The 21,454-nt window shown below is 40.5% G+C and overlaps 2 protein-coding genes across 2 annotated transcripts; one reads left to right on the top strand and one right to left on the bottom strand.

The window, feature by feature from the left end:
• Positions 1 to 14,586: 14,586 nt before the first annotated feature.
• On the top strand, positions 14,587 to 16,474 carry LOC109339359 (leucine-rich repeat extensin-like protein 1). The gene is made up of 3 exons (XM_019576780.1): positions 14,587 to 14,961; positions 15,215 to 16,021; positions 16,172 to 16,474. Exons 1-3 carry the CDS (start codon positions 14,877 to 14,879, stop codon positions 16,201 to 16,203), a joined length of 924 nt encoding a protein of 307 aa, XP_019432325.1. The 5' UTR covers positions 14,587 to 14,876; the 3' UTR covers positions 16,204 to 16,474.
• Positions 16,475 to 17,529: 1,055 nt separating this feature from the next.
• On the bottom strand, positions 17,530 to 20,713 carry LOC109339358 (ALA-interacting subunit 3-like). Its single transcript, XM_019576779.1, has 8 exons — positions 20,319 to 20,713; positions 20,033 to 20,091; positions 19,873 to 19,947; positions 19,660 to 19,770; positions 19,450 to 19,520; positions 18,897 to 19,194; positions 18,368 to 18,657; positions 17,530 to 17,718 (listed from the first exon to the last, which is right to left on the bottom strand). Exons 1-8 carry the CDS (start codon positions 20,395 to 20,397, stop codon positions 17,664 to 17,666), a joined length of 1,038 nt encoding a protein of 345 aa, XP_019432324.1. The 5' UTR covers positions 20,398 to 20,713; the 3' UTR covers positions 17,530 to 17,663.
• Positions 20,714 to 21,454: the final 741 nt, after the last annotated feature.

The following is a 21,454-nucleotide window of genomic DNA, read 5'->3' as shown; positions in this document are numbered from 1 at the left end:
CCACTTGACCAATGACTGCACACAGCTCCGTGATACCATCGAAGATCTCATCCAGGCTGGTCATTTACAGCAATTCATTGCAGACCTGGAGCAACGTCGGCGATCGCCACAACATCGTCGTCCAGAGCTTCAAGAAGGCGGCCCCCCCCATAATTTCAACAACGGCGCCCTACCCTACGGCCTCAAGCGAATAGGCACCGAACAGATAACTGAAGGCCAAGGAGCCCAATTGATATCAACATTATTTCAGGAGGTTTTGCTGCCGGGGGTACCTCTAGGACCGCCTAGAAGAAATATGTGTGGGAGGTAATGCACGTCGCTGCCAGAAACTCTCAGCAGAGACAGAGCTACAGATAAGCTCCCCCTATTACTTTTGACGACCACGATTATGAAGGTGTCATCCGAGGGCACGATGACCCCCTCGTCATCACCGCCAAGCTCAATAAGAAGAAGGTTAGCCGCCTATTCATTAATCAGGGTAGCTCATCTGACATCATTTTTCAGGATTTGTTTGAAAAAATGGAACTCCATGACCGCGATCTCCTACCATATGATGGACAGTTGGTCGGATTTTCCGGTCAGGGAATCACCCCAGAGGATATGTAGATATTTGGCTAACAATCGGTGACCACCCTATGAGCAGGACTGTCCAAACAAAGTTCTTGGTCGTCCAATGCGATTCAGCATACAACGCCATTATCGGCCGGCCAACTTTGAATAGGCTTGAAGCGATCGTCTCTACGCCCCATCTATGCATGAAGTTCCTCTCAATCAGCTTCCAAGTCTGCACAGTAAAAGGGACCAGCACTCGGCTCGCAGTTGCTACCAGATGAGTCTCCGCCCCCACTTCAGCAAACAGCACGCCCCCCTCCAAAAGATCTCGAGGCGTGCATATGGTAGAACTGGATGTCCGGGCGGATGAAGGAGACTTTCGACCACAACCAGAAGGGGGAAAAAACTCTACAGTTGGGCAAATCCCCAAGACAGGTAGTGTACCTTGGCAGTACCCTTCCGCCAAGCCAAAGGTTGAGGCTGGAGACATCTTTGAAGGCAAACCAGGACCTGTTCGCCTGGTCAGCGGCAAATATGTCTGGTATAGATCCTTCCTTTGTCTGCCATCGGTACGACAAAACAAGGTGCTAAACCGGTGGCGCAAAGAAGGCGCAAAATGAGGGCTGACAGGACCAAGGAGGTCGCTTTGAAGGTTGAGGTAGCCGAGTTGCTAGAGGCGGGTTTCATCCGCGAAATCACCTACACCACGTGGTTGGCGAATGTTGTGCTGGTGAAGAAACCATCAGGGAAGTGGCAGATGTGCGTGGACTACACGGATCTCAATAAGGTATGCCCTAAAGACCCTTATCCTCTTCCAAACATTGACCATTTGGTGATAATTCTTCAAGCTATCAGTACATGTCCTTCATGGACGCATATTCCGGGTACAATCAGATTCCGATGTACCCTCCCGACCAGGAGAAAACAACGTTCATCACTGATCAGGCCGCCTACTGCTACACTGTCATGCCTTTTGGGTTGAAAAATGCTGGGGCGACTTATCAAAGGATGATAAGCAAGGTGTTTGTCGGCTAGACTGAAGAACACATGGAAGTGTACATGGATGATATGATCGCCAAAAGCCTCCCCGGCGAATATCATGTATCCATTTTGGAAAATATTTTTCAACAACTCCGCAAGTACAACATGCGGCTCAATCCAGAAAAATGTACTTTCAGAGTGGAGGCAGGCAAATTCCTCGGGTTTCTTCTGACTAGTCGAGGGATTGAGGCAAATCCATCCAAATTCCAGGCGATCATCGACATGAGGAGCCCCCGCACGATCAAGGAGGTCCAACAGTTGAATAGGCGACTAGCTGCGCTGTCCAGGTTTCTCCCGTCCACCGCCAAACATTCACTTCCCTTATTTCAATTGTTGAAGAAGAGCAAGAGGTTTGAATGGTCTGAGAGTTGCGAAGCGGCGTTCAACACTTTCAAGCAATATTAGGCTGCCCCACCTATTCTCTCCAAGCCATTACCTGACGAGCTTCTGTATGTATATCTAGCCGTGTCCGACGGAGCAGTCGCGGCCATGCTGATACGAGAAACGGTAGAAGGTCAAAACCCGCTCTACTTCACAAGCAAGGCCCTACAAGGCCCGGAACTAAGGTATCAGAAGCTGGAAAAAGTGGCTTATGCATTGTTGATAGCCACGCGAAGGTTGCGCCAATACTTCCAATCTCATGCAACGATTGGCAGAACCAACCAGCCCATCAGGCAAATCTTGCATAAGCCGGAGTTGGCTGGACGGATGATCACGTGGTTAATAGAACTCTCACAATTTGACATCCGTTTCGAACCTCGCACGGCCATCAACAGCCAGGTCCTATCTGATTTCATGGCCTGGCCGAATTGGCCACACTAGAGGGCGATCGAGAGCAGGTGTGGACTATCTTTGTCGATGGGTCTTCTAATCCAAGAGGCAGCGGGGCTGGAATTCTGCTAGAGGACGGGCAAGGAGTAACCATTGAACATTCCCTCACCTTCACATTTCCAACATCCAATAATCAGGCAGAGTATGAGGCTTGCATCGCCGGATTACAGCTAGCAAAAGAAGTAGGCGCCCATAAGGTATTAATTTGCAGTGATTCTCAATTAGCCGTGTCTCAAATTACAGGTGCATATCAGACCAAGGATACTCTCCTCGGGAAATATTTGCTCAAAGTAAAAGAGCTCATGGACGACTTCGATGAAGCGACCATTCAGCATGTGCCCCGTGAAAGCAACGCCCGAGCAGATATCTTGTCCAAGCTCGCCAGTACCAAATGCCTCGGGAACAATCGGTCCGTCGTCCAGGGAACAGTCTACCACCCAAGTGTCATGGCAGTGGAACAAGTGGAGATCCCAGACAACTAGTTGGGCCCTTTCGTCCGATACATCCTCCATGGTAACCTACCACCCGACTCGAAGGAGAAGCAACAGTTCCTCAGGTGTTCCTCTTGGTACACCCTGGTCCATAGGGCAGTACCATGATGAGGTCTTATGTGATGTGGCTCCTATGGAAGCTAGCCACATGTTGTTGGGGAGACCATGGCAATATGAAAAGAACACTAGCCATAATGGTTTCACCAACAAGATCTCATTTATGCACCATGGTCACATGGTGGTGTTAGCCCCTCAGAGCCCTAAACAAGTCCATGAGGACCAAAAGAGGCTAAGGGCAAAGATTGAAGAAGAAAGGAAGGAAAGTGAGGCAAAAGCCAAGTCCATGGCCAAGCCTACACTTGACATTGTTCCTACTCCCAAGGCTGAAATTTTTTCTACACTTAGCCATTCTTTGAAAGATCATGGCAAGGATAGGAAAAAGGATAAGAATGAAGGCAATTCGAGGACGAATTCATTTGAAGAGGGAGGGGATGATGTAAACCCTCCTAGGGCAGCCTTTGATTCCAAGGGCAAGAGAAGTTATGATGGTCCTACAACTAGGGCCAAAGCCAAGGCAGGGATCCTTAAGGTCTCAAAGGACACAATTGACCCAGGAGAGGGTATGTGAGGAGGACATTTATGTCCTTAGGTCACTTTCTACTTAGGTTTATTTTATTTTCATTGATTCAAATAAATGAGATTGCATTCTCATATAGTCTTAGGTTTATTTTCATTGTTAGTATTTAATTCATGTAATATGGGTTGGGAATTATTTGTAACATTGGTCCATATTCATGACCAAGTAGTTTACTTAGGTTCAAGGGTAAGCCTTTCACGTGGCTAGGGCAAATGGAAGTCAATGCATGATCATTTCAAGGAAGGAGGCACGTAAGGAACTCTATCTATAAGGACAAACAAGGAGATAAGGCAATTCAGCTAACACTTTATCTCTAAGGCAAACAAGGAGATAAGGCATGGAGGGAAAACGAATTTAAAAGAAGATAGGTTTGTTTTAGCAATTTGAATTTGAATTTGAATTTGAATTTGGATTTGAAAGAAGATAGATTTGAATTTGAATTCAAGGGTATATGGCACACGTTTTCAAACTTGGAGATAAAGAGAAGATTATATGAAGATTAAAGAGAGATTAATCAATCTCCCAAAGATGCACACGGCTAGAAACAAGGAAAGAAGATAGGAAGCTCAATCTTTTAAGGTGCACAAGGCTATAAAATAGGGAATCCTAATCTCATCTCCAACCAACAACAAATCAGATTGGATTCAAATTAAATATGATTAGTTCCTCAAGATGAAGTCAAATTGATCAAGTCTCTTCCTTCTCCTCAACAAATTCGGCCAACCATCCACCAAAACCGAATTACACTCAAGACTAAGTCAAACAAGCAATTCAGCTCAACCAATTGATATTACTTAGGATTTTATTTTTATGTTTACTAGAAGATAATTTGATTTCTATCTTCTATTTTATCTATTCAGCCAAGGCAACTTTGCCTATTTATAGTTTGATCAAATCATTAATAAAGGTTAAGTTTTATTTTGAGTAAATTTGAATTGTTTTAGTTGAGAGCACTTCTCCTAAACCTAGGTTGGCCGTGGCCACCACCATACTTGTTCTTATCAAGCATCCTTGCTTGTGGCGAACCCCATAGCTTATCAAGCAGCATTGCTTGTGGCGCTCCTCACCTTCCATTCTTTTCCACCTTCACCTTCATCCTACAAACCATACACAAACCCTAGCCTAATTATACATCCCAAACCGAAGCCACATCTACCCCAAAATTACCCTAATTCCCCAAAACCGAATTCACACATTCACAAATCTAAGTTCAAGCTAAAACGATCCTTTAATTCAAAGGCAGCCCCAAGAGGTTGTCATCAAGTGGTCATCAGAGCTAGTTTTGGCTTGAAACCCAAGTCATGGCCAATGAGGCCAACCAAAGGACAAACATCTTCCTTTCTAGGTGTTTGGTCCAAGGAAACATCTGCCTATTAAGTATTGATGGTGGTTGTACCAACATGGCTAGTTCAAGGTTAGTTTCAAAACTAAACCTTGAGACTAAACCACATCCCACTCCTTACCAACTACAATGGTTAAGTGAGATTGGGGGGATTATTGTGAACCAGCAAGTGGAGGTTCCCTTTTCAATAGGGAAATATGAAGATGTAGTTCTTTGTGATGTGGTTCACATGGAGACCAGCCATATACGTTTGGGTCGTCCATGGCACATGGATAAGAGGACCATCCATGATGGATTTTCAAACAAATACACTTTTTTTCACCAAAATCGAAAGTTGGTGTTACGTCCCTTATCTCCTACACAAGTGATTGAGGATCAGAAGACTCTGAAGAAAAAAATTGAGGAGGAGAAAAAGGCAATTGTGTGTAAAAAGGAAATTGAAAAAGAGGGAAGTGAGAATATTTTGGTTCCAAAACAACCCCTACCTCCACTACAGGGTAAAGAAATTTTAGTTACTACTAACAAGTCTCAGGAGGAGAAAAAGGCAATTGTGTGTGAAAAGAAAGTTCAAAAAGAGGGAAGTGAGAATATTTTGGTTCCAAAACAGCCCCTACCTCCACTCCAGGTTAAAGAAATTCTTTTTACTACTAACAAGTCTTTGCCTAGTTTTATTCACAACATTTTGCAGGAATTTGGAGTGAACCTTATTAAAGAAGAAGCACCTATTCATCCATACATTTTGGAGGCTGACTTTTACATTGGGCAAGTTATTCATATGGATGTGATTAGCACAAGCCTTGATGACTCAATTCTTACGAAGTTTTTTAAGGATGAACGTTTCCTCACAAAATTACTATTTGGTGCATGTGTTATTGCTGGACTATTCATCAAGGGTATAATCAATGATGAATATGTGGAGAATTGGTTGTTACAATTCAAGAAGATGGTCTTTGATCCAGGAGGTGGTGATACCTCAAATTTGAGGACAAATTCTTTTCAAGAAAGAGGGTATGATGTAAACCAAGGGGGGCAACCTATGATTTTTGGAGGCCATGTTCTTGCAAAGAATTTATAGCATAGTTTGGTTTATTTTATTTGCATTATTCAAATAAATGAGATTGCATTCTCATGTAGTCTTAGGTTTAATTTCCTTCAAGTATTTTTAGTATTTAATTCATGTAATATGGGTTGGGACTTATTTGTAACATGGTCCATATTTCGTGACCAAGTAGTTCACTTAGGTTCAAGGGTAAGCCTTTCACGTGGCTAGGGCAAATGGAAGTCAATGCATGATCATTTCAAGGAAGGAGGCACGTAAGGAACTCTATCTATAAGGACAAACAAGGAGATAAGGCAATTCAGCTAACACTTTATCTCTAAGGCAAACAAGGAGATAAGGCATGGAGGGAAAACGAATTTAAAAGAAGATAGGTTTGTTTTAGCAATTTGAATTTGAATTTGAATTTGAATTTGGATTTGAAAGAAGATAGATTTGAATTTGAATTCAAGGGTATATGGCACACGTTTTCAAACTTGGAGATAAAGAGAAGATTATATGAAGATTAAAGAGAGATTAATCAATCTCCCAAAGATGCACACGGCTAGAAACAAGGAAAGAAGATAGGAAGCTCAATCTTTTAAGGTGCACAAGGCTATAAAATAGGGAATCCTAATCTCATCTCCAACCAACAACAAATCAGATTGGATTCAAATTAAATATGATTAGTTCCTCAAGATGAAGTCAAATTGATCAAGTCTCTTCCTTCTCCTCAACAAATTCGGCCAACCATCCACCAAAACCGAATTACACTCAAGACTAAGTCAAACAAGCAATTCAGCTCAACCAATTGATATTACTTAGGATTTTATTTTTATGTTTACTAGAAGATAATTTGATTTCTATCTTCTATTTTATCTATTCAGCCAAGGCAACTTTGCCTATTTATAGTTTGATCAAATCATTAATAAAGGTTAAGTTTTATTTTGAGTAAATTTGAATTGTTTTAGTTGAGAGCACTTCTCCTAAACCTAGGTTGGCCGTGGCCACCACCATACTTGTTCTTATCAAGCATCCTTGCTTGTGGCGAACCCCATAGCTTATCAAGCAGCATTGCTTGTGGCGCTCCTCACCTTCCATTCTTTTCCACCTTCACCTTCATCCTACAAACCATACACAAACCCTAGCCTAATTATACATCCCAAACCGAAGCCACATCTACCCCAAAATTACCCTAATTCCCCAAAACCGAATTCACACATTCACAAATCTAAGTTCAAGCTAAAACGATCCTTTAATTCAAAGGCAGCCCCAAGAGGTTGTCATCAAGTGGTCATCAGAGCTAGTTTTGGCTTGAAACCCAAGTCATGGCCAATGAGGCCAACCAAAGGACAAACATCTTCCTTTCTAGGTGTTTGGTCCAAGGAAACATCTGCCTATTAAGTATTGATGGTGGTTGTACCAACATGGCTAGTTCAAGGTTAGTTTCAAAACTAAACCTTGAGACTAAACCACATCCCACTCCTTACCAACTACAATGGTTAAGTGAGATTGGGGGGATTATTGTGAACCAGCAAGTGGAGGTTCCCTTTTCAATAGGGAAATATGAAGATGTAGTTCTTTGTGATGTGGTTCACATGGAGACCAGCCATATACGTTTGGGTCGTCCATGGCACATGGATAAGAGGACCATCCATGATGGATTTTCAAACAAATACACTTTTTTTCACCAAAATCGAAAGTTGGTGTTACGTCCCTTATCTCCTACACAAGTGATTGAGGATCAGAAGACTCTGAAGAAAAAAATTGAGGAGGAGAAAAAGGCAATTGTGTGTAAAAAGGAAATTGAAAAAGAGGGAAGTGAGAATATTTTGGTTCCAAAACAACCCCTACCTCCACTACAGGGTAAAGAAATTTTAGTTACTACTAACAAGTCTCAGGAGGAGAAAAAGGCAATTGTGTGTGAAAAGAAAGTTCAAAAAGAGGGAAGTGAGAATATTTTGGTTCCAAAACAGCCCCTACCTCCACTCCAGGTTAAAGAAATTCTTTTTACTACTAACAAGTCTTTGCCTAGTTTTATTCACAACATTTTGCAGGAATTTGGAGTGAACCTTATTAAAGAAGAAGCACCTATTCATCCATACATTTTGGAGGCTGACTTTTACATTGGGCAAGTTATTCATATGGATGTGATTAGCACAAGCCTTGATGACTCAATTCTTACGAAGTTTTTTAAGGATGAACGTTTCCTCACAAAATTACTATTTGGTGCATGTGTTATTGCTGGACTATTCATCAAGGGTATAATCAATGATGAATATGTGGAGAATTGGTTGTTACAATTCAAGAAGATGGTCTTTGATCCAGGAGGTGGTGATACCTCAAATTTGAGGACAAATTCTTTTCAAGAAAGAGGGTATGATGTAAACCAAGGGGGGCAACCTATGATTTTTGGAGGCCATGTTCTTGCAAAGAATTTATAGCATAGTTTGGTTTATTTTATTTGCATTATTCAAATAAATGAGATTGCATTCTCATGTAGTCTTAGGTTTAATTTCCTTCAAGTATTTTTAGTATTTAATTCATGTAATATGGGTTGGGACTTATTTGTAACATGGTCCATATTTCGTGTAACCAAACCGAGGCCATAAAATCTCAAACCATACACAATCCCTAGCCTACTTATACAACCCCAAACCGAAGCAAATCAACCCTAAAATTGCCCTAATTTCACAAAACCGAATTCACACATTCACAAAGCCTAATTTCAAGCTAAACGATCCTATAATTCTAAGGCAGCCCCTAGAGGTTGTCATCAACGGGTGAAAGGCAAGTTAGGACCTAACTGGGAAGGACCTTTCCGCATAACCAGCAAGATTGGCAAAGGGGCATACAAGCTTCAAGATTTGGCAAGAAAAACCATCCCCAGGACTTGGAACGCCGCCAACCTCCGAATATTTTATGCCTAACCGACAACCCCATGCGCGGTTGGTCGTTCTATTGTAATCTTTTCCACTTATATATGATAACGAGATATTATACTCTGAGATTGTTTTGAAAGATCATTTCCCAGCCTTGGGTTTTTACATTCACCCAAGGGGCCGGTCTTCGCCCCCTTGCCTGGTGCCACCTCACTTAATGGTTTTTTACATTCACCTAAGGGGCCGGTCTTCGCCCCCCTTGCCTGGTGCCACCTCACTTAATGGTTTTTTACATTCACCCAAGGGGCCGGTCTTCGCCCCCCCTTGCCTGGTGCCTCACTTAATGGTTTTTTACGTTCACCAAGGGGCTGGCCTTCGCTCCCATTGCCTGGTGTCATCTCACTTAATGGTTTTTTACATTCACCCAAGGGGGCCGGTCTTCGCCCCCCTTGCCTGGTGTCATCTCACTTAATGGTTTTTTACATTCACCCAAGGGGCCGGTCTTCGCCCCCTTGCCTGGTGCCATCTCACTTAATGGTTTTTTACATTCACAAAAGGGGTCGGTCTTCGCCCCCCTTGCCTGGTGCCATCTCACTTAATGATTTTCTACATTCACCAAAGGGGCTAGTTTTCACCACCCTTGCCTGATGCATTCGCCTGGCTAAAGGCGTTCAAATTCAGAATTAAATCCACCATACACTCAAAGTTGTTCATAAAGACAAAATCGTCCAGCAGTTGTATCAAGACATTTTGCGTACAAAATTTAAACAAAAGAATTATCGCAAAGTTGTTCATTCATTAAAGGGAAACATGTTACAAGATACTTAAAAGACAAAATTACAAAGTTCCCCCACCCTGACCAGGAAAAGGCATCAAAACTGGATCGTCGTTGTCATCCCCCACCAACAGGCGCCCATCTTCCACATAGGCACCTAGCTGCATCCAAGTCCAATCGGTGTTTGGAAAAGCCAGAGCCAGTTGGGACTGGGCATTATCCCATGCGTCTATGGCAGCTTCGCCCACAAGCTTCTCCAGCTGCACTTTTTCAACTTCAACAGCTGCCCGTCCTTCATCCAGTTCCCGAACCCGGGTTTCCAGAGATGCCTTCTCCCCCCCCAATGCCTGCACCTGCCCTAAAAGTGCGGCATTTTCTTGTTCAGCAACCTCAACACGAGCTTTCCAAGTCGCAGCCTCCTCTTTCGCAAGACGAATGTCTTCATTCCACCGATGAAGCGCTTCTTCTTTGGCACGGACCGCCCCCTCGGATTCCATCACCTGGCGATAAGCTTTATCTTGTCACTTTCAAGAAAACCCACACGGGTTGACAAATCCGCTACCTGAGCCCTGGCGACCTCGCCTAGATTGACCAACTCCCCCTTCTCGGCGGAATGAAGATCAACCATATTCTGCTTCTCCGCCTCATGCAGAGCCCGGATTTTCACCATCACGTCGTCCGCGATCCGCGACTCTAAAACCCTATCCATCTCCAGGTACTTCTGGATGGAAGCTATGAAGACAACACTCCCCTTCACATTTTGCAGCAGGACGGGCAAAGGTAACTTGTCAAAGGCCTCCTTAGCATGGGCGTTCAGAAGCGCCTGATCAATCACTTTGGGGACGCTGATAGGGGAAAGGCGATCATGATTCCCCCTAGAACTTCTCTTCCTGCTTGGAACGGAGGAGCGACCGGCGTCCACTCCAGCTGATTGCCCAGAGGCAGGGATCGTCGATGTACCGGCACTTTCTTCTACCCTCGTCGATGCAAACCGAGGAGTTCCAGTCGGATCAGCAGGAAGAGCCGCTTCAGTAGACGCAGCAATAGGCGAATCAGCAGCCCTTTGAACCAGCTCCTGGTCCATCAAGTCCTCAGGCTGCTCAGGCAGAGACGCCTCCCTCGAAGGGCGCCCCCCCACTCATTGGAGTTGGCTGCTTTTGTCATCCGGCTGGGAGACCCCTCAGTAGAGCAAGGGGCGGGGGAAGTTGTCCTCTGACGTTTAGAAACAACATCGTCTTTTTTAACCAGGGTGGCGACCCTCTTCAACATCATGCTTTTCCTCAGTTTATCACTCATCTTGGCTTTTAGTTCGACTGCACAAAAAGGAAGAAAATCATCAGTGAAAAGGTAAAGAAGTACATAAACAAAGCCGAAAAAACAGTCAACATTCAGCCCACCCACCAACAAAGTCCGCTAAAGCCCCGCCCTCATCACGGATGGCCGAACAAGGTAGGAGTCCCCCCTCTTCTATCCAGTAAGTCATGGTCTCAACTGCTTTCACCTCCTTTGGAGACAAATCTTCATTCTCCACTAGAAAGCTCTTGGAAGGGCGTTGATGGATGTCCCCTTTCCACGCAAAGGGAAATAGCGATTCGCTGGATTTTCTAAGGCACCAGCCGTTCCATGCCCGCCTGACATTCACCCGAAAATACCCACCTTTCCATTTTTTCTCATTTGACGAGAACAGCGTAAATAGCCCCCGCCTGGGCCGAGATTGTAGACTCGTCCATCCGTGGCGACCCTCCTTATCTTCATCAGAATTGGTGCGGTGGCCGACGCGGAACATCCAAAAGAACAACTTTAATGTGCAAGGGATGCCCGCCGCCTTGCACATAATCTCAAACGCTCGAATGAACCCCCACGAATTTGGAGTCAGTTGGCTAGGAGTAATCTGCAGGTGCGCCAGAACTTGCACATCCTATTCCTCCAGGGGGAGGCGAAGCCCCAAGCGCCGGTAGTACGCCTCGTAAAGGAAGAAGGTGTACTTATCATTTTTCTCCTCTGTAAAGTTATAGCAGACCCTTTCCCCTGGCCTAGGGGCGCTGACCTCGAAACCATAGAAAGTTTCTTTGGCCACAAGTATGTTGAGGGGAGTCCCGTAGGGGAACGTGCTAGGAGTACCGAGCACCTCCCTATCGACCCATCAATAGCGGGAATCCTCCCCGGCCATCTCCGCTGGAATAGATAGTTGAGGAGCCTTTGCCTTAAACGTCCTCGTCATCATGAACCTGCCATCACAAGAGTCATCAGACTCAGACTCAGAGTTGTCACTCAAAATGAACTCATACTTGGCACGCAGTGAGGCCAAGTAATCGTCGACACCTCTCCAATGAAACCCTACACCTCCACCTCTAGGAGGAGGGGGACGATGCTCAACGGCCCAAGAACCTCCACTAGTGCATAAGACGAGGGCGGCGGTTTTTGGAAACACGGTGGAGGTCCAAGAAGGATCTCCACGTTAGAATCAGATTCGTAATCGCAAATGTAAACCTTGAGAAACGAGTGTTACCTGGATTTATAAGAAGTTGAAAGGAGGAAGAATCTCGAAGAAGATCACGCTGGAAGCAAAGAAATCGCGGAAAGAATTTAGGAGTTTTGGAAACACGTAAAAGAGGAAAAGCCACGAGGTACCCTCTATTTATAGAAGAACCTGGACCACGGGCCCAGTGGCCAGGCCCATCCTCATCCTCATCAGGGCCGTAGAAAAACACTCAAGTGCAATCCGACGGAAACACGAAAAACAAGGAAAATTCGGCGGAAACCAAAGGTCATGCCACGTGCTGGCATTTGAATGACCAGCGGTCACTCCCATGACACGACAAAGTTCGACGGACATCAAGGGTCACAACAGATAATGATGAAACGTCCCACCCCAACTGATACGTTACTCAAGGTCATTAATACCCACCACGTGGCGCGAGGAACCAAAGAGACACGTCACGAAATCTCAAGAAGCACCTAGCTGCTCAAGTTAGATCATACACCCAGTTAGGCAATCACCAGGTCGAGGGGCATCTCTAACAATCCTCGTCTGGCGCCTTGGCCAGCTCAATCAACGACCTTCCAATCTCAGGTCGCTAAATCTCGTACAGCCAGACCACCCTGAAAGAGGTCGTTTGACGATCATTAGAGTCTCTTAACATGCCCGCCCAGCATCCTGGCAGACTGGGGGCAACTGTTCCACCACAGGTAATCCAAGTCGTGCGAGGCTCGTGTAGAGTCTCCTAGCATGCTCGCCCAGCATCCTGGCAGACTGGGGGCAACTGTTCCTACCCGGTGAACCAAAGAGACGCATGCTTGGTCGCCGAGGTAGGTCCCGTATGCTTGGCCCACCAGAGTTGACCTTAGAGACACCCCTGACATGCCTTCTGTACCTCACCAACCCACCCGCCAGCGCGACAGACAGATGGCAGAACGGCTACCAAACCAGCCACAGGCTAAAAGACAAGAGTGGCATAGAATACGGTCCTGGCAGACCGCCTGACACGGAAAAAGCAACCCCCGACAATACCCTTGGTCGGCCACGTGTTGCACTACCTGCCAAGAGCCTAAAAGTCAACTCCCCCCTCTATAAATAGGAGCCTCTACCAACAGGAAGCATCTCAATCTATATATTCTCTAGCATTACTGATTCTATTACTTTCTACCTTCATATTGTCATATTCCCATACACTTAACACCGAGTTCATACACTTACTTGATCGTCGGAGAACCTTTTCAGGTACCTCCATCGGCGGGTCCAGCTCTTCTGCATCATCTTGCTACTTCGACGTCCTTCCTCTTCTCCATCCTCAGCAACTGATCAACTATTGTTCCATACCTTTGTGTTCTAGGAAAGAACACTCTTCATCTTAAATTTTTACTATTTGAAGATTTCTCTCCCCCGTTATTTAAATCTTCTTTTTCATTTTTTGTGATGTTCAAAATGTACTTTACTTGTTTGAAAAATTATCTCTCCCGTGATGTAAATCTTCTTTTATTTTTCTTATTTGGAGAATTTTCTCTCCCCAAGGAAAAAAATGCAACTTCACCCCTTAATATTTGGAGTATGTGCAAATTAATCCTCAAAGTTTAAAAATAATTAAATAGACCCCGTGATGTTTACAAGTGTTACAAATCAAACCTTTATATAAAACCAGTCAAATATTAATGGAAATATTCATGTCACTTACATGTATCCATTTAAGAAACAAAAAATGATTTTACAAGATGTTAGTCTAGTAGTGTAAGACTCTGTTAGATTTATAAGATGAACAAAATGTCAAGGGTGTGATTTATGTGAATGACACTTATTAGGAGAGGTAATCCCACATCCTAAAATATACTATTTCTTTACCAAAAGGTGAATGATACCCTTAGTAATATAAAAAAAAATATGGTTATCACAAAAATGATTCTACTTGTTTAGTTTCTTTCATAACTGAGATGTTGTATAAGTCATGCTTATTAAGAACATAAATCATAGATACCAACTATTTTATGTTATTATTTTTATTACAAATTAAAGACAATCTCTTCACTTCAATAAAAATGTTTTCTAGAAAATTTACTCATGCATTATCTAAAACTAATTGCTTTTGACATCCCCTCCCAACTCACTATTACCATTATCTCCTTTGTTTTAAAGAAAAAAGTACCCTAAAGTATATGCTCAAGTTCAATACATGGTAATGTAGCCTAAAGCTTTATTCCCTAAGCATCTTAACTTGTACAATGAGTTGGAAAATGACATGAACACCATCACTTTTTGTTTCAAATTTTTTGAATCTATTTTACAAATGATAGTGAGATATGCAATTAAAATAGGTTGCATGCTTTTTTGCCACTGTGGTGTTTGCACAAGAGAGAAAGAGAAAACTTTGAGTAGAAAGCAAGCAAAATAAAAAGGGCTTAGAAGACCAAATTTTTCATCTTTTCCATGGTGAGAAGCAAGCATATATACTACTACCGTTATATTAACTTCAACAAATATTTAGAAATTGAAGTGAATAGCAATACTACACATATTTGTAAGACCTTTTATACACTTTTGGCAATCCTTCATGCATAATCTTCAAGCAAAGATGATTGTGGATCAAAGTTGTGCCATCCAAAGAATCAATCTTTATCCCAAACAGAACCACTTGGCATTGGTCTACACTCTTTTTTGACTCTGCAATTCTTGGGCTGTTCAAGTTTTGCTTCTATAAAATCATGCCAGTGTACCAAGCTTGAGTCTTTCATTCCTCTAGAACTTGTGTGCATTTATATATCTTGTGGCATTATAGTACCCAATATTGGAAAATTTTCATGGAAACAAGCATGGTTTACTTGAGAGTAAGAGCTGGAATACTTCTCTATCTGACTTTAGCAACTATTTCTCTCACTCTTTGTGGTAAGTTTACTCTATCCACATTACTCTATCCACATTACTTTCATTACAAATTTCTAAGTTAAGGAAATAGGAGAGTTTACTAACTATATAATTCCAATTCTAAATTAGCACATATTGGTTACATTTGGAAGTTGTATATTGATATTGGCTTGCCATACACTAATTCAAAGTTTGTCTTTTGCTCAGGCATTTGTGTTAGATTATCTCCAAAACATTTTTTTCATTAGTAAACTCTTTACTTCACCCTTTGCAGATGCAGATAAATCAATGAGACTATTAAAAGGCCATAAACATAGAAGAAACTTGCTCAACAAGCAAAACACAAAAAAGTTAAAAATCATTAAGCATATTGATCTTAACCCACTAGATTCATCAAATATACAACCTTATAGTGTTAGTTCACCATTTGCTTTACCTCCTTATGAATCACTAGCTCCAATTCCATTGCCAGAAAATAACCCACCATTTTGTGTGTACCCATCACCAACACCAACTACTCCTACAAGCATTCCAACACCACCATCACCTTACTATTACACCTCACCGGTTATTCCAAGCCCAACACCCACAATACTGGGCCCATCAGGTCCATCTGGGTCTCTACCCACACCAACTCCTCAAATTGTTCTAAGCCCGCCTAGTCAAATGCCGGGCTCACCCGAACCGATACTAAACCCTCCCATCATTTTCCCAGGCCCACCTGGGCCAACAATGAACCCACCTTATTATGAGCCCAGCCCACCAAGTCCAACAATGTTTCACCCTCCAATTGTGTATCCACCACCAAGTGTGCCACCACCACCCTACAGTGTCCCAGTTATGGCCTTATGGTGTGTGGCTAAGTCATCAGTCCCAGAACCAATAATACAAGAGGCTATGGATTATGCTTGTTTATCAGGAGCAGATTGTAGTCCAATTCAGCCCAATGGGCCATGCTTTGAGCCCAACACTGTATTTGCACATGCTTCATATGCTTTTAATAGTTTATGGCAAAGGACAAAGGCTGCTGGTGGAACTTGTGCATTTGGAGGGATAGCTGTTTTGATTTCAGTGGATCCTAGTGAGTTTTATTAACTTATCTCAGATTAATTGATTATTAGTTTTGATTACTTAAACACATATGTTTCCATTGAACCAAATAAAGTTCTAACTAATCTATGTTCCTATTAGTCTTTGATATCACTAATACTACTTTTTTTGTTATCCACAGGTTATGAAGGATGTCAATTTGTCTACCAGTGATTAATGAGATGCTTTCTTTTTTCACACTCCATCATGCATGTGTTAAAATTATCTTTGAATGAAAGTATGCATATGAATGATGAATACTATAACAACAACGTAAAATTTACAAGGACAATGTGTATATTTTTCTATTGAGGAAAGAAGTTATGTGTCAAAGATTTTGTTAATTAATCCACTTCTTTGTCCAAATATGAGCTGATTTCTCTCTTCTTAACTGTTTGATAAAAAGTAGTTGCTGGCTAGAGAAATTTTGTGCATGTTTAGTTTTAAGTTAATATAGCCCCCAACCAATTAAAAAAGGAAGAGATGAATTGATTTTCCTGTGTGTCATAAGTTTACTTACAATTTAATTTTTATTTGTACTTGATCAGTAATATACTATCCTACCAAATCCTCTTACAAATCTTCTTATAATTTTGAAAAAGTCATTTTTGAGAATTTAGTTACTTTAAATTTGAATTTTGATTAACCTAATCACTTAGATTTAAGAATCTTACAATAATTAGTTTGATTTTTTATTTTGACTTTGTTATTTTAATTAACCTACTCATTTAGATTTAGGAACACTAACGTAACATGTTTATTATTATTTTTAGAAAATCATCATCGGAATTATATTATTTTTTATTTAAAAAGTTTTGAGCTTTTTCTGGACCGGAAAAAATGAGTGTTCACAGCTGCCCTCTTTAGTTGTTTATGATAGCAAGCAAACTGAAGAAACAAAATATCACATCATATAGTAAAGATCCTCTCCAAATACTGGATACAAATACTTACATGGGGCAACATTTTTTTTCAACCGTCCAGATTTTAATTGTTTTTTAAATAAAATAATAGATTATCAGAATCTTCCCCCTCATATTCCAATACTAGATGATCTATTACTGAAGAAATTAGATCTTTCAGCTTTATTAATGGAAAAAGGACATCATTTTCCATCTAATACTAAATATGAAAAGTACTGGTATTCACACAATAATAACGAAGTTAAAATTAGTATGATAGCACATAACTAATAAGAAAAAACCACGTGCTACTTGTAATATATTTTACTCTCACATCTAATTTATAAACATTATGTAGAGGATCTCACTAACTCTTTCAGAAGACTGAAGTGGCCATATATTTATAAGTAACTAGCCCATATACCAGACATTACAAGATATTCCAATCCTGATGCAGAAGGCCACAAGTAAAGGCTACTGGAGGATAACCGTATGTAACCTTACCCCTGCAATTGAAAAGACTATTTCCAGAATTTAAACTCGTGACCTTTTGGTCACTTCAGAATATTAGCAAATAAGAAGAAGAAAAATAAGAGAATGTTATAAATTTGTATTTGTATTTGTATTAATATCATTGATGTACAAAATTACACCCACCAATGTAGTCCACAGAATATCCAAGCCTTGCAACAATCTTCAAAGATCAACAGCAAGCATAAATAACATTTCTGCTCAGTGCCCTCCATCATTTCTATTCCATGACAAATATGAGGGATCTCCAAGTTGCCTAAAGAGAGAGACATAAAGATTAATACTAATAATATAAATTGTCATTGTGCATGCCTGTTGAAATATAACACTGTTATTTCAACCAAGGAACAAATTTTAATTCTACAGTGGAGACAAATGGGAGAGAAAGGACAAAACATGCATCATGTACAACAAAATGTAAACCTGCCATTTTAAACAACCTTGTGCCTTTTGTTATTTGTTATATATAAGTTCTAATCAAAGATTTTCTTACTGATCTCTAACCAAAATAAACACTGTAATGGGGTTTTATTCCCACACTAGTAGTCCTCGCAGGAATAATACGATTTTTTTTCGGAAAATTATATGAACAAGGGGGTGCCAGTGTAGTTAAGTCAAACATTAAGGGAGGTCAATGTGATTTCCTTTTTTTCCTTCTTAAATCTTCACATGTCAGAGAACATCAGCAAGTATTCCATGAGTTACAAAATGAATTTGGAATACAGTTAACATACAATGCACGATGTGGTAAGAAGCCACATAACCAGACAGTGAATGCAATCAGCATCACATACATATGCAAGAAACAAAGCAACAAAATAAGAAAGCCTACTAAGCTACCCCATAAAAAGTCTAGTTTCAAAAAGGAACTTGCATAGTAGAAAGGAGTTGGAGATTTTTTTGACCTTGGATTGACGAAATAAAGAACAGTAAAAGCCATAGCCAAAAAGAAGCTCAATCCTCCCACAGTGAGATAAGCAACGCCAAGGAAGTCATTCTTCCCGCCGAGCCAGCCAGCAGTTGACAGTACAAGCTTCTTCTCGCCATTAAAACTATATGTGTTGTAGTGATTCTTCAACGTCACGTGTATGACATCACCTTTCTCCATATCCACCTCAATCTTACCATACAACTTCCTAAAAGTGGGCAAAGCAGCGGTTCGCATCCAGACAATAAGATCTTCCTGCTCACTCAACTGATCCATACAAAATTCGAAAAGTGAACAACTTATCTCATATTCTCATTGATGCAAATTAACAAATGAGAATGACACGACACTCACGGAATGAACTGGAATGTATTGGAAAATGAAAATCATAAAAATGAAACAAAAAGCAAGGAGGAATGGAAATGTTTGTAAATGCTTACATATGTTAAGGGATAATACATTGGATGACAGATTCAATCAAAACACAAGCTAGTGTAAAGACTTACTGGTATGTTTTCATCGAGATGAGCACCGCCTATAATAGAACCATTCTGGAAATTTTTTGGGAAAACATCTTTTCCAAATTTGTGCTCCCTATCACTCTTCCAGGAGATGCCTTTCTTGTTCACTGTTAAATTACTTTTGTCGCGTGAGAAGCTGTACGTGTCGTTGAACATGCTCCAAGCTATTAGACCACAAGGTACAATTGGCATATCATTGACTTTATGTTCAGGATCACAACCACTTGTTGAGTTTGCTTTTCCAGCAGCCCTCAACTGCTCATCATTTCGGCTTTTAACATACCTATATTGCAGAAAATCAACATATTTATCAGAATAAAAACAATTGAATGAACTATATGCATTAGAATCTACTGTTGGCCAAACCAACTTCAAAATTGCAAATTAATGAAGGAGAGAAAAGCAACAAATTTCAAGATCCGCCAAAGAAAAAACCAATAGATCCTTGTTACTTTAAACCAATTCCTCTTACTTCATACGTGTGACATTCAAACAGATAAGGACTATGCGAAGCATGAGAAATAAAAGGCCTACATACCGACGATGATTCTGGTAGAAGTTGTCAAGCTGATAGTAAACATAAATAGGAGACTTCATATGCTTCTCGACCTATTCATAAGAGCAAAGTTGAATAAAACACAAGATCTTCAAAATCTGAAATTCATAATTCATCAATAATGGGAACAGAGTCAATAGAAAGATAACCGTTAAACAACAAAAAGGAGAAATTGGTGACATGGAAAATTACATGTAGCTCTCTATTGCACGTTTTATCCGCAGTACTCTGAATGTATGCTACCTTGTCTGTTACATTTGCGGGTATGCACTGCGAGTCATACCTATCAACAATTTCAACGATCTGATAGATAGATAATATGAAAACCAAAGTCAGCCCTCAGCATTATACATAGAGCTGCAAGAAGAAGAAAAAAACAAAGGATGACATTTCACTCGAGCATACATTGCGAGAAGCCTGTAGAGAAGCAACACCAATCGGAATGAATATGATAGTGACAATCAAGAATGATGATATAACCTGCAGGAGAAGTTATCTATAAATCCATGTAGGTTACATATATAATAATTGATTACATAATACATATTCAAATTCGCAGATTTACCGCTCGTGGTGTAAGAATTGGTTTGCATGCTGGTAATTCTTGTTGTGTAAACTTCGAATCTGAAACGCATAAAAAATTTCAATAGAAACAACCAAGGAAAACAATACACACTTATTGTTCATGAAATATAAATTCAACAAAAACAAATGAACCTTAACAATACCATACCAATATGCACTTAACAAAAACAAGGTTCACAAACAAATTACCAAAAAAAACATGGGTATCCATAAATTGAGCTAAAAATTCCAAAAACATAAATAATCAAATTGAAGATAAAAATTACACTTGGGTCGTTTGGTTTGTTTCCTTGTAGCTGTGGAAGTGTCGTTGGATCCAGGAGCTTCTAAGATTGGCGAAGCCATAACCGAATGAATATAAAAACTGAACCTTTTCGAAAATCCTTGAAGACCCAGAAGATTATTGAGGACGATGATAACAGAGGAAAATGAAATAATGAAGGAATTGATGAAGAGAGTTTGAATATGATAGAGAAAGTGTTTTGAAGAAATGTGATGGGTTACCGGTTAGGTGGGTGGCTCCGAGAATTGATTTTCAAATGAGAATGGAAGAGGGGAGGAGGGTGTTTTGGCGGGGGTGGCCGGTAACCCTTCCCCTCTCTCTTTCTTTCTCTCTCTATGGAAAGAAGAGGAGGGAAGAAACTAGAAATGGAAAGGAAGAGAGAATATGTAGTTTTAAGTTTATCATGTCAAGTTTCTAATTTTGATTTATTCAAGTTTTAATGTATTATATTGTGCTTAATCGTATAATCTATACTATATATAAGCCAAAACATCTTATAAATACCTAATATGGTGTAATTTCTTATTGTCTATTTTACCCTTCTAATTAACTATTATTACAATGGTTTTGTACATAATAAAAATATTAATAGGAGTTAGAGAAAGTTAATACCTAAAAATATTGTATTGTCAATGTAATTTTTTAAAAGAATTAAAATTCATTTTCATATTTCTTTTATCATAAAAAATATAATACGATTCTCTTAAATATTTAATACTATGAAATAAGAATGCGGGTCGGCAGTGCCTGTCAACACGCTAGTTATATATAAAGCCAAAACATCTTATAACTATTTACTATTGTGTAATTTCTTATTGCCTATTTTACCCTTCTAATTAACTATTATTACAATGTTTTTATACATAATAAAAAATATTAATAGGAGTTAGAAAAAGTTACATACCTAAAAATATCATATTATCAATGTAGTTTTTTTAAAAGAATTACAATTCGTTTTCATATTTCTTTTATCACAAAAAATAGAATACAGTTCTCTTAAATATTTAATACTAAGAAATAAGAATGCGGATCGGCAGACATGAAGTGTCTGTCAATGTACTAGTTATAATAGTATAAAAAGGTCAGCTTTCATTTAAAACTACAAAATTTATATGAATT

This window comes from Lupinus angustifolius, unplaced genomic scaffold (assembly GCF_001865875.1).
Source record: "Lupinus angustifolius cultivar Tanjil unplaced genomic scaffold, LupAngTanjil_v1.0 Scaffold_74_5, whole genome shotgun sequence".
NCBI classification, from domain to species: domain Eukaryota; kingdom Viridiplantae; phylum Streptophyta; class Magnoliopsida; order Fabales; family Fabaceae; genus Lupinus; species Lupinus angustifolius.
The sequence above is the reverse complement of the archived record's forward strand: the minus strand, read 5'-3'. Positions and strand labels throughout refer to the sequence as shown.